Source organism: Phaenicophaeus curvirostris, chromosome 1 (assembly GCF_032191515.1).
Source record: "Phaenicophaeus curvirostris isolate KB17595 chromosome 1, BPBGC_Pcur_1.0, whole genome shotgun sequence".
NCBI classification, from domain to species: Eukaryota; Metazoa; Chordata; class Aves; order Cuculiformes; family Cuculidae; genus Phaenicophaeus; species Phaenicophaeus curvirostris.
Genome location: NC_091392.1, coordinates 116,736,640 through 116,751,165, shown reverse-complemented (window position 1 = coordinate 116,751,165; position 14,526 = coordinate 116,736,640). Strand labels below are relative to the sequence as shown.

The following is a 14,526-nucleotide window of genomic DNA, read 5'->3' as shown; positions in this document are numbered from 1 at the left end:
TCACAGGAAAAGGACAGGAGCACTGTTCCTGGAAGAAAGCCCACCAAAATGTGTCAACAGGGAAACTCTCTCCCTGGAATGCCATGCAAATGAGGGATCAGCTGGGGAATAGACTTACCATGTCACGCAGGGGAAACATGAATTTGGGATGGTGTAAAACCAGCCATGGAGTGGCTATGGGCATTATGGAGAGGGAAAAATACTTATCACAGGATGCTCAGAGGAACTGTCTAAGGCAGGGAGAGGGATGGATGAAAGTCTGGACTGAGGAGGAAGAAGCCTGACAAAGTAGATGGAAAAGTGCATTAAAGCTAGTTAGTACATCTAATTGACTGAGCCTTGCCCCTGGCCACCACAGCCCAACCTCTACTCCTGCTCAACACTATTCCCACCTATCTACTGTGTGAATGCACTTTCTACCGTGAGGCCATGTGCATGAACGGTAGCAAATACCACAATGGAATAAGTTTGCGTATCTGATGCTGGAGTGAGAGGTTGCAAACCTGAGGGCTTGTAGGTCAAGGCTCCAGCAACTGAAGAAGACCAGAGTCTGGGCCAGTGATTGGATTGACAGAGTGTCCAAAACCCATTGGTGGAGAGACCTGCCTTTTGTGCTTGTACAGCCCACAAGCAGGCATTGGGGAGGAATGGCAGCAAACCCTTGGTGACGGCCAGGTTCGCACAAGTGCCATTTGTATCTAGGTGTGTGCTGGAAAGGCGCATCCATGCTTACTGGTCCATATGGCTGGCTGAGTGTATCACATGTACGGATGCATGTGTACCTGTTAGAAACACATGCTCTGTCTTGTTACTAACTGGACCTGTAAATACAGAACTGAGGCTGCCAAGGCCAAGTACCAATTGGGCTGGAGCAGGACTAATGCCCTTGGGTTCTGAAGCCCCACCGGGTCTGGCTACAGCCAATGGTCTTGTTTTACAATCATCACAATTAGAAGCTCTTGCAAATTTGTTGTGAAGAACCCACAGTTCTGATTACAAAACAGATATGACCCAACTCATTTTCAGAAAGGTCTCCAATCCAGCATCTGCATGCTTACTATTTATTTACCATGAATTTACTCCTCTGGGGCAAATTCTCCTTCAAGTAACTCTCCAAGACTCAGGGTCAAAACCAAAACCCAAGACAGTAACTTTTCATGGCCAGCTGTGGACAGATGCACCCCTCTGGATTCTTCCTTGTCTTTTGGACTCTCCCATTTCTCTGGTGGCAGCAGCTCTTCAAGTGGAAAAGGAAGAGGAACTCAACCCCAGACAGCCACCCATAGGTTACAGCTTTATGAGCCTCAAACAGTTATTTTGGGTAGTCAGGCCTCAATATTCATATTCAGTAAGCTGGCTGAAGTTTGTGGCTGTCTGACCCAGAAAAAATAACTGCCCTTGCTCTAATATCTAAAACTTACCTTCAGTCCACTTCCTTTTCATTGTGTACTCACCAATTCTAGCACTCTCATGCTGGTGCTATTAGTGACATATTTAATTTCTGAAGCACTTGAGGTAGTAACTGCATCATGACTAAGAAAACTATACTAGCCATGGTCTGTTGCTGCAGCCTCATCCACCTGAATGCTTCCACAAGCACAAAACAGAAGCAACAGGGCAGAATTTAGCTCCATTGCTTAACAAACGTATTCAAACCTTCAGACTTTTTTTTCTTCAAATTTCATAGTAGCTAGGTGTATCACTTCATTCGAAATTCCTTTCTTCTCCTATGAGGCATAAAAGCCAAGCCTCTGAAGATGAGCAAAAGATAAGGTAGGGGACTCATTCTTATTTGCCCAAGAATCCCACCACTGCATGTTCCATCTTCTCTCTCCTGTAGCAGATGTACTGCAATTATAAGCAACATTTGTTATTATTCTAAACATGCAAAGCAGGAAGAAATATGATTCTTACACAAGAGATGTAGGCTGTAGATACTAGATGAGAGGCAGATGGTAAATTATCTCGTAAAGCCAAGGTCTCTGCCATTTATTTTTCTTTGGAACAGATATGTTACAAAACCCAAAGAAACAAACAAGTGGTTAACTCAGTTTGACTATTATGCAATTCCACTTACTTCTTTCTGATAAGAATTTGGACAGCTTCATCTCTATGCTCTCTGAAGAGAATTAGTCTTCAGAGCGCATCTGTTTCTCCCCTGAAATCGGCAAAGTCTAAATGAATTGGAAATGAGAATACAAGCCTAACAGCAACAATGAAGTCCAATTGGGAAATGCAATTACAAAGATTCCTGCAGCGTGACTCAAGATGTATTGCAGCATAAGTCTCCAGCCACACCGTTTCCTAGACAGACTTATTTTGTCTTCATTTGAGAGACACGCAGAACTAGTCCTTCTGTATTTTATACTACTACTTACACACTGTATCGAATATTCATTCTGAAATATTTTGTAAAGAGCAAAGTATCCAAAGGCCAAATTAAACTCAAAGGTCTGCACTACAGCACATAATTCACAAGAGTGTCATTTTCAAACATCTGAATCATCAACAATGGGATATTTTAGCAGGCCTATGGATCATTATTTCAGGAAAAAATTAAATACATAGTAACATCTACCTGAAGGAAGCTATTGAGATTCAAATATTTATTGACAACAACTGCTTGGCTTTCTATGCATGTGCTGTGACCCTCTTCCGTTGTACTTAACACGTTGCTTTGGGGATGAACAAGTTAAAAGATTGGTTGAAAAGGGCAGTAATTCATCCATACATATTTTATTATACCATAACTTCTTTTCATACATTTGAAGCTGGTTAAGAAGTGACTATATTTGGATGGATTTGGGGACCCTCAGCCTTTCCATTTCCCAATGAACATAGGCTTTGATATCAAGAAGATGCCCACTACAGGTTGGTCATGGGCTTGATGAGGAGGACTCTGCCAGTCCTAGGCACTAAACCTGTGCTTGTCAATTACCTTCATACTAGAGAACTAGGTTTTCCACATGATGCAGTCTAAGTAAGGGCTGATAGTTTTGCCATTCTGTGTACCAATGGTGTTAAACAGAAATTGCCAGCTTCTAGGTTTAATGCCGGCACAGGGGGCAGGCAGTCTGAACATCTCAGCTTGTTACTGACCCGATGAATTTTATAGAGAAAAGAAACATATCTTGTGCATAAGTCTCTGATACAAGATATGGTAACAAACTGCATGTGCTGTCTTTTGAAAGTACATGCTAAACCAAAGTGGGCCATTTTGTCATCTTACACAGATGTCATGTTTCAACAAGGTCTTTTATTCAAGTAATTAAATAAATTAATCTTACAAACAGGAAGATGGACAGTTCTCAAATAAAGAAGAAAGCAAATAAAGCAACAGGGAACAAAAGAGTATGAGTCAGATGTCAACCAATAAAGAAAACTTACCCCTGAATCTCAGGGAATCTTTATCAAGCTGTGTGCTGTTCACCTGACTCCTGAATGGTTTGAAAAAGTAGGCAAATAGCAAGGTGACAGTATGAACACCAAAAGCCTGCTTAGGTTCAGAGAGTAAGTGAATTTTACAAAAGAAAAACCCATTCAGAGCTAGAAAACACAAAGATACCACAACTAGTTCAGGAAATCTCTGCGCTGCAAGCTGCAAGAACCCAGGGAAACACTACCACACGCTCGCCTGCACTTCAACTCTTCCTCAAGCATTCAGCACTACCTGCTGTCAGAGAGGGGGTCGGGCCAGGTGGACCTTCTCTGACTTCATATAATGGCACGCTGACCTGAATTCCCAGCTTACTTTCATCATTATGTTAGACATATATCCCTATGCACCTCAGAGGGGGTGCAAGTTTCAGAGGTTCTGGGGAGAGAGCTAATGCCTTTCAGCTGTACCACAAGGACATGCATCTTGAGACTCAACACCCATCCTTCAGTTTGCAATGCTTTAATTTTAACTCCAAACCGGTTCATTTCTGTGTGCTAAATTATCGTGTAAATTTTGCTGGGATTCTCATTGCTTGTTGTCTGGAGTAAGTCTTGAGATGTTCATTTTAAACGGTAAGACCAAAGCCTGTTTTCTGATAGAGGACACAAAGGTACTCATCAGTTTAGTGGGTGAAGTATAATACTGTGAATTACAATACAGTCAAGTAGTCCTTGTGAGGGTCGGCCACACTTTGAGCAGTATCATGTTCCCTGAACTCTGTCTTCCTGAACCCAGCCAGTTTACCTACAAGAACAACGCTACAAGGAAATGTGAAGCAATTAGTTTCTTGGAGAATACAGAGCTGAACTCTTGAGATACTAAATCCCCTGAGAATAAAAGACTTGCTATTATAAGCAGGTAAATTTAGACTCCATAGGCTTCAATAAGGCACTTTCCAAAATGGCTTGCAAATACAGAAGTAAAAATGGACTCAAACAGCATTTTTACTCCTGAGCTAGCTTTTTTTTTGGTTGCTTTTGTGATTTCTCTTTCCTTTTACTAAAGTTATTGGAGAACCCTGATCAACCATCTGATGGCCGAAGCCTTCGATTGCAAAATGACTCTTACTTCATCTTCCTTCAGACAGATCTTCAGACTTTGCACTGAATTCTACTTGGAAATGTGAAAAAAGTACACCCATATGATGTTGCATGCTATCTCTACCTCCTCAACACCTTGACAAAGAGATGACTGTGTATGGGCAGAGGACAGCAAAGCATTTCATCAAATCCCACTCAGTGTACAAAGAGTTGTAGTGGAGGGCTCTCAGGGTGAGTTACAGCCAGCCCCCAACACATGCTTACTGTGAGATGGAAGCAGCAGAGACCACAGCTCAAACTCCTGACAACTCATCGCCACCACTGCCATCACCTGGCACATAGATTCTGAAATGTTTTTAACTAGCATCTCTCCAAAATGTCCTTCCTCAGCCACAAGTTTTCACAACAGCGACTAATAAATTTTATTGTGTTCAAACATTAGCTAGAAAGAAAAACAGTCAGGTCGTTATAATGTTTAGTTTTACTAAACAATATAGCAACGAGAAAGAAGAAAAATACGTTTTATTCACACAAAGGTTCAGTGGCCAAAACTCACTGAGTGAAACTCAGACACATTTCCAAACAAATCTGCAGGTGCAAACCCCCTCCCTGAGACAAACCCACAACAATAACAACAGGTTCTGCATGGAGGAAAATATCTAATGCTGAAGTAAGGTCCTACTCAGTGAGGAAACACTAAAAGAGTCACACAAAGGGGCTGAATATGACTTGTCCCCAGTAACCTCTATTTTATACAGCCCATGCTAGAGGATCCTAGAAGGAGTTATGTATCACTCAATAAAATGCTGTGAACTATTCCAGTAACAGCAGCTTCTCAGTATATTTTTACCAGCTTGAAAGAGTGTTAAGTGGTAACAGAAAAACTGCAAGGATTTTATCAAGGTTGAAATATGCATTTAGAAATCCTGTTTGAAATCGTTTCATTTTCACGAACACTTTAAGTCACTGAAAAAGAACCCACAGAATATTTGCTTAAAGAGCTTTTTATTGGTATCACAGTTCATTTCAACCAGCTTAACTTGTTTATTCTTTCTAACATATGGATCTTAATTTGCATACATCCTGCTCCCCGAGATGAAAACACGCTCTCAGACAAAGCAGGCAAAAATGGATGAAAACAATATAACCCATCTGTCAGAAAAAGGCGAAAAAAAAACCCCACCAAACCTCAAACCCTGTCTCGCAAAGGAGGTTTTGCTCTTTACTGTTCTGCATCTTTTCCTCCCATCTTAGCAACAGAGCCTGGAGCAGCCAACCAGGGCCCGGGTGGTGGGGAGGGAGCATCACTGCGGGGTTATTACAGTGCATTGCCCGCTAGTAACCGCGCCGGGCGATACCCAGACCGGGCATGCGGCACCTCTACCGCAGTGCACCTGCTGGGGATGAGGACAGGCTTTTTCTGACTCCTCCAGCAAGGATTAGCAAATAATTTAGGGCAAATCCTCCCCTCCCTGCCCCCACCCCTCAATTCCTCTCTTTTCATCTGGGTCTTTGGATGTCTCTGGGAAGGGGTGAAATCTTTTAAATGAAGTTGCAGAAAGGATGCAGCAAAAAAGCCTCACTAAATAAAAAAAGAAACAGGTCCATCCAAAGCACATGTACCAGAGCTAATTCGTAACAGAGCACCAAAGCAAATCAGTGAAACCCAGCCTGTTTAAATCTCGGGTGACGATTTGACAGTGGGTTAATTTTCCATCTTATGCAGAGATCAGTATTAACATAATATACAAATCTCCCAGCTGAAATGTAGGGATGTAGCTGTTCTGATGACACTATCTCAGACTGTGACGGACACTTCTCATTTCATGAATATCAAGCAACTTCCCAAAGCCTCCATGTTTCCCTATCGGACGTGAAGGAGCCCTCCAGAATAATCACAGTCCTTCATTCCCCTGCTTTCAGTCCTGCCGTTTAATTTGCTGAATCTCAAAACTATGAAGCAACAACCTGTGAGAAAATACAGCACCTCTCTGAGTGATCATTTCCACAGGGTCTGTGTTATTAGCAGAAACCCAAAATAACAGAAATACCACATTTTCTGCTGAGCACGAACTTCTGTATTGCTACTAAAATGCCCCATAAAAATACCCAGCCGCATTTTGACCAGCTAGAGACAATTCCCTTGGAGGTTACTAAAGACCAAATCCTACCAGAACTTACAGTTGAGTGCAGCACAAATGAGTCATTATGGTCCTAAAAATAACAACGGAGAAATTTCCAACTAAAATGTTGCCTAATTAACCATGAATACTGACAAATATGAAGAGAAAAAAAAAAGTAATCCCTGAGTTGTTGTGGAGTCTTGAAAGCCAATCTATTACTACTTTCTTCCTGGACACACTGAAGTTACGTAGGATTGATACTTCCATTTCCATCCCACATTATAACAAAAACCACCTACAAACAATAGGACAAATATCCTTTGGTAGGTATACAGACTGTATGTATCTTTTCAAAGTAAAGTTCAATGAATTTGACCAAGGCAGAAGGCTTCAAGGTAATTTTTCTGCCCTCTTCATATTTTATCCCCAAACCACTCATTCTATTCAGATTACTTGATGGCACTTTTAACAAAAATGGCATAAAGCTAAGGCACTGACTTTTGTGTCCTCTTGTGAGCAGTTTTCAGGCAGTCCTAGAATTAAAACCTATACATCTATAATTTTTCTATAAACTGGTAAAACCAACATATGCTTCTGTGCTTCGCATTTCAAATTGCAGTTAAACAGACAGATCAGAAGTCAAAATAAGATCCACTTTCAGTTCTCTTTCTCAAACCTCTTCCTCAAATGGCTCTGTGATAAAACACTAACATTTTGGCCACAGTTTGTTCTGAAGCTCTGTGGATCTTGCTTTTCCTCATCTAAGAAGCCCATACTGGATGCAACAGAGGACTCTCCTCCTTCCCCACCCTGCCTTCCAAGCCAGCCAGATCCCTCTTAAAAGAAAGGAGAAGGCATTCTTGGACTAAGTGGCCTTACTATTTCTTTGTGCGCAGAAGTTTCCTTTTTCTGGCTTTGACAGTTCACCTTAACCTTACACACACCGTCTCTGCTCCAGCAGTCCTGCAGCTGTCTAACACAAATCTGGAACTTCACTGACTTGCAGGAGACGCCTGGCACATGCTTAACAAAGGCTGGGTTCAAAGATCAAGATCCATTTTTGGTTCTGGAAAATCCTTACCATCACAAGATCTGGATTAAGTCACTTAACAACCTTCTTCCTTCAAAACTGAAGGAACAGTTGATTCTATCAGTTGACTAAATCCCTAAAAGCTTTCTGGGAAAAATGCAGAAGTCATGTGAGACCAAATTCCCATATGGATAAGAAATCCTACCGAATCGAATGGTCAGATACAGCTGCTTTGATAAAGGATTCACCTGCCAGATTCCTTCCCTGGTAAAATCACTCACTTTAAGAGGAATTACACCATGAATGAATCAGGTCCAGAGTCATACTAACCTCTGCTACGAATCTATGAAAACTTCATTAAAATGTGTAGAACAGCATTTATTGTATAAATCTCAGAATGAAAATGCCCTTCCTTATTTTTAAAGAGAAAATGAGGTTTAACAGATAAATTAGGCATTTTAAGGATGAGACACAAATCAATGAAAAATTCCAATTTAAAGTCTACAATGGCTTATTTAACTTCTTTGTTGTTGACAAGCAATGCAAATTCACATTTCTTTGTGCTTTTAATAAAAAGTAAAAGATGGTACATGCCATGGGTTTCATTGTCTGAACAATACAGCTAAGTACAGAACAGAATGGCAGCATTACTAACTATTCCTCCTTTTGTTAATTTGGAGCATAACGTTAGCACTATTTTGCAATATCATTTTTACTGAAGGGAGCACATTTTCTTTGTTGTTGCTCTTTAGCTTTCCAGCGTGCTGAAACAAATTGTCTTTGCAAGGAAACTCTTTTTCTCCCTTTGTGATCCAACACTTATGAAAAGTTTTAACTAATTCATTACAATAATGGAGAAAGATGTAGAAATAGCAGAATTTTTTTTCCAAGCTCCATTTCAGAATAGAAACACCATTAATTTAAAAGGCACGTTCTCATAAGAGCATCTCTTATCACTTACTGCCACAACCAGCACCCAAGAGCAATGTGAACTGAGAGACTTCTCCCATTTTTATTATTTTTTTCAGCTCATGCATACCAGTTTGCTGGTTTTTAAAAATCAGTTGCATTTCCCACACTGGACTTCGCACCTTCAGGAATATATTTTCTGCTAGTCTTCTCATACAAAAAAGCAAACTTAAAAATTTCATATCATGGAAATGACAGATCTTTTTAGCACAGGGAACCAAAAAATAGTGTAAAGCTAAAACTTCCACCAGTGTTTCAAGGCACAGTGTTGCCCTTTTGCTGAGCTGAGACAGATTAAACCCGGCTGCAAAGTCCATTTCCCACCGGAGGAGAAACCAGTAAGAGGAGTTCAGAATAGTTTCACATGTAATGTATTAATCTACAAGCCCACTGATTTAAAAAAAAAAAAAAAAGCCCAAATTGCACACAAACAATTCTGTCACAGAACCAGTAAAACATTTCAAGGAATCTGACACTTCAGTCCTTACCTTATTTTGAGACTGTTTAGACAATTCAGTTTTCTGTTTCTCCAATGGAAAAACTTTTCTATTGAAACCAATACACTGGGTCAGTCCCAGGAGTAGGAAACATGGGAGGAAAGTTTGTTTATAGAAGGTTTCTATGATCTGGCTAGCAATTCACTGAATCATAGCAGCGTTGCTTGGAAGAGACCTCTGGAGGTTGTCTAGTCCAGAACGTGATGATCACCCAAGATCAGGTCAACTGTGACTCTGCCGAAGCAAATCAGCTACACCCTCTAGTATGGACAAAGCACACCACTTCTAGCTGACCTGTCCTAGTGCTGCACAAACCTCCCAGTGAACAGATATTTCCTAACGTCCACCATAAACCACCCAAGATGCAATATGTGGCTATTGGCTCTTCTGGCACTACTTGAGACAGAAGCTTGGCTCCACTGTCATAATTTATAGTTGGCCTCTGGGTATAGTTGTATGCCAGAATGAGATCATCCTTCAGCTTCCCCTTTACTACACCAAACAAGATGAGCTTCCTCAACCTCTCCTTGCAGGTCCCCTGACCAGTTTTTTATCCCTGGCAGACCACTTCCAACTTCCCAGTATCTCTGTTAATCTAGAAGGGCCCAAAATGTATGTGGTATTCCAGCTGTACTCTCACCAGTGCTTAGAAGACAACAACTTGACTCCACCTGGCCATGTTCTTCAAAAACAGCTCATTAGGCAGTTTACCTTACTTGCAATGAGAATACACTTTGGCTCATATTCAGCTTAGCATCAACAGCAAACCCCCCAAGTGTGTTTTAGATCCTTGGCTAGCAGAAGAGTGCCAAGACCTGATGGCAGACAGCAAGCCTCAAGGCCACTCAGAGGCTGTCCTTAGTGGTCCAAGGAAAGACATATGGTGCAAGACCAGGTGAGGAGGGGAGAACATGAACTCTTGCTCACAGACTTCACAGAGAAGTTTAATCTCCTCTTTCATATCTAAGCCTAGTGACACAGTTAAAGCCACCATGTCCTAGAGCTAAATATCATACCCAATCCTTTTCAGTAGCAGGACATTTTGTCAGTATGAGCCATTATGTTGAAGCCACGTCATTCAGACACATCAGTAAATGTGGATAGAGGTTTCTGGTCCAGAACCCCTCAAACATTTTTCGCCAAATCTCCAAGTTTTTAATCTTTCATGAGACAGTTTGGCATAGCTCCATTTCTTCAAGGTAAAAAAAAAAAAAACAACTTCAACTTTTGAGTCTGTTTTGATATGATAAAAAATAACTTTGAATGTACAAAGTTTCTGCCAAACCAAGTTTTTGCCATATGGCCAGTATGGCTACATGCAATTTATGTGAAGAATTAAAAGAAAGTAGATGTGTTCACATACAGTTTTGATGTTGAAAAATCCATTAAAGCCTCAAGTTTGCACATCCTTCAACAAATGAGTAACTGTATGCACAAGCTGTTCACATACAGTAGCACTTCCATGACGACAGATCCAGTGTTTTTCATACCACACGTTTTTAGACTATTAAAGCCTCGGCGTTGTGATAATGACACAATTTCCAGACAGCAGCAATGTACTTTGTGAAACAATTTCAAGTGGAACCTTTAAGCCGGTGGATTTATAGATTCAGAGCAAGTGCAGATATCAAGAATGACTCGGGTGAGCAGCACATTGGCAGAGGCTTATCTCTTAGAAGAACTAAAGCACACAATCATAGCAATTTACGTTTCTAAGAGAGAATTCCTCAAGGAAGAGCAATTATGTAATTCAGTACACAAAATTCTCCTGAAGATTTCAATATTTTCTTTTGGGCTTACTTCTTTTTGCTTCACAACCAAGTTTTCCTTTCGGAGATGACTAGTCACACAAGCACACAAAAAAACCCAAAAACTCTACGAAACACACGGCTACACAAAGCAGACAAAGGTATAAAAAGAACAAATGCAAAGCAGATGAGAAAGGACAGAGCCACCTTACACCCACCTTTCAGAACTGGAATAGACCAAGACCATATGAAAAAGAGAGCTGAATATGCCCTCCTTACTCCCATCAGTAAATCAGCACCAGAAAAATGGTCTCAGAGCCAGCTATAACTGAAACTGGATTGTGAGAGAAAAGTGGTAACACTTCAGTTCCTTCAGATGCATCCAGTATCTTTATCATTTTGGTGTACCCTGTGTTATAGGCTGTGAATTCGTTTCTGTGTATTATTAGCAAAGTGGCTAGCAAAATCATCCTGGTCCTTGAGTAAACCTCCAGATTCAGCCCTAGCAATAGCCAGTGATTTAATCAGTTAAAAGAAATAGTAACTCTAGAGAGATGCATTGTAGAACACCAAGAGACATGGACGGGCCGACATTCCTATAGTTCAAAACATTTATTTCCAAACAGAGCGCTTTAAGAAAACAATTTTTATTCAGGTTTCAAATACATTCTGAAATTCTGAGATGCTTATTGCTCTGAAAGAGTACTGAAAAACTAACCATTTCACAAAACAGCCAATCACAAAAGTAAAAAAAATCATCCTCTTTCCTCCCACCCCCATCTTTAAACTACTGCATGCTCTACCCACCCTCAACAACACATTGTAGACGTGTAAGATCATTGGACAGATATCTGGCAGCACAGCAATACTGTATTTACTTCAAATGCTTTGGAATTGGGAGGCAGAAATATGCAGTTGTATGAACTACTGCACCTACACCTTCTTGGAGTACAAGGGGCCACACACCTCACAGCATCAGGCTCTGGCAAAGTTCCCTGGTGCTGGCTGAGAGGGAGTGGGTATATTATGAAGCCAAGCAAAAAGCAACTGTGAAAACACACCCCACTTACTCACTTTCTTTCACCATCCAAAGCAGATTCCTTCCACCTATCATGATCACCACCCATGTGGGCAGAAACATTTGTATGTTAGCCAAAACATAAAGTTTGCCTCACCTTTCTTCCTCCACCATGGCCCTTCTTGGATAGAGTATGACAGATCTTTAAACTCAATATTCACTGCTGGTCTGCGGGGCAGGTAGGAGAAACGATGAGCTTCTGTGAGAGTACAGTCCACCTTTCTTAAATGTCCATTCACCAGTCGAATGTCTTGGTTATCTGTGCCATTCGAGACCACTTCATCCACTGAAACACACACTGACTTCGGCTCAGCCATGGTACATGCAGAATTGCTGCCGTTCTAGAGAGAAAAAGTTGGAGAATTGACAAACTTCACAGACTTTTGTTTAGGAATACATTTTGAAATGTTCAGAAGAATTATTATTTAAACAACACAAGAAACCAGCACAGTAATGCACTGAAACATGAAAGGGAAAAAAAATAAAACAATCTTTTTGTTTGTTCTGTCAGGATCTTGACAGAAGAGGTAAAAAAGCTCCTGCACAAAAGGCAGTTCCTTTATCACCAGTTTCCCCTCAAAGGGTATATACACAGCACATTAGTATATTTAGAACAGAGTAGTTCTTGCACCAGATTAATACGCCATTTATAAGTTCAGTCCCTATTGTATTTGGTTTCTCATGCACTCAAAGTATTTGGTTCTAGTTACTCGGATTCCAAGGCTTGTACTGGGACAGAGCTGAAGGGGGAAGGGAGAGAGCTGAACTACTATTTTTGCAGACATTTCAAAAGACCATCATTCAAAACTTCTAAGTGTTCTTATTCCTTTAGATCAGAATATGATTCTGTAAATGTGAAATTGCATAAGTTATATTTCTGTGACTTTTGAAATGTACTATTTATGCCTTATTTGTTTCTCCACTCACAGTTCTGGAGACCTGACAACCTGGACCAGTAAAACTTCCTTCCTAGAGATCTGTCAGGAAAGCACAGCGCTTTCGACCCAAAATCCTTGTACGCTGCCCTTGCTTGACAGGGATCCCAAATGGAAATCTTACCAGCTGCACAAAAAATAAACCCTGCTCCAGCATTTGTACCATTGACACTGAAAGGTCAATGCCCTCTATACTGACAGCCATACCTCTAACTACTCCTTGCCCATTGCAGCACTCAGTGCAATACAATTGGCATTTTTTTGGACTGAATCACTTCCCCTTCTTCTTCTGACCATGACAATGACCTGCCACCTGCTCTTCTCCTCTTTTTTATTACGCACACAAAATCTGAACTTCTTCCCTTCCTTTTAACTGCATGGGCACTCTGCATCAATATCAACAGGACGAGTATAAAGCCAGAAGTAAAACAATCGTGAATTTTCTTCAGCTAAACAGGATTTTGAACAGTTCAAAGGCCATTCATTGTCACTTGTTCGGAGTACATCATAAGCAGGGCCCAATATCTGCACAGTTGTCTATAAGAAAATTTAGTATTCTTAATGCAGATCTGCACTGGAAAAGACTTCTGGGGCTGGCTTATGTGCTAGGCTTTACATATTGTCCCAACTGCCCCACAATCTACATGTCCCCAAAGGGTGGGGGACATAAATGTTGCACTACTTTTCAAGGCATCAGTGCTGAACACCCTCAAACAAAGAGCTGTAGGTCATACCATTGACTCCTGCAACCTGACCTCCAACGCAGCTAAGAAGTCACATTGCCTCCTTTTCACTGTGCCATTTTCACTCTCCTTGTCACGGGTAGTGGTTCTCTCATTTATGTTTTAAAAGCAGTGCTGCTCAGATCAGTCACTCGTCACGAATGCTGATGAAAACTTAAAAAAAAACCCCAGTACTACATAGCTAGCATCTTCAGATTCTTCAGGCACAAGCCCCGCGTTCTGGCTGTAAAATCAGCTCCACTTACCACATTTTCTTAAGAAAGGGTTTTCAACCATGCCTTCAACTTACTCAGAGGTCAGGTATCCAGTAACACTTACTCTTAAAGAGTTGACTGCAACAGCACGTAATTTGGACATAAGGGAAGTAATGAGAAACATCTTAGAACTGAACAATTAAAGCAGAGTAACATCCCTCTTCCCTAAAAATAAGAGAAGGTTACTTAACAATATTCTTTCCTGAATGTTTTCAAGGCTTACTTTGGCACTTAGAAGCTTTTTGCTTCTGAGGAACCGCTGAGCACCTTCACAAATCAGAGGGAATATTCAAACACTAAGACTCAACGAGCAGATCATGAAGCATTCAGGGGACAGTCAGAGCTCTGCCAGTTCAGATCAACTGAAAAAGAAGCATCCTTTGGACAAGGTCCTTATCTTTGCCTACTTAATCATCTGTGAGGACGAAGCCAGGCACTTTCATTCCTGGGACATCACACAAACCATTTCAACCACCCAGCGGGCCGAAATGCCTGCTGTTGGCAGAGGGTGACAGAGCCCTGCCAGCCCTGCTCACCCACCTGCCTCCTCCACATGACCACCTGCTATGGGTGAGGATCCCCCAGAGCACCCAGGGCACTGGAGACAGCTCTGAGATGGGCAAAATTTTTCAAGGAAAGGGTCATTGGGCACTGGAACAGGCTGCTCATG

General features: G+C 41.2%; 1 protein-coding gene across 1 annotated transcript in view; it reads right to left on the bottom strand.

Moving 5' to 3' along the window:
* Nucleotides 1-14,526, bottom strand: part of ABCG1 (ATP binding cassette subfamily G member 1) — a 53,243-nt gene that overhangs the window by 37,213 nt on the left and 1,504 nt on the right. The window contains exon 2 of the mRNA XM_069872340.1: nt 12,022-12,265. Coding sequence (XP_069728441.1) covers nt 12,022-12,265 — 244 coding nt within the window. The remainder of the gene's footprint in view (nt 1-12,021; nt 12,266-14,526) is intronic.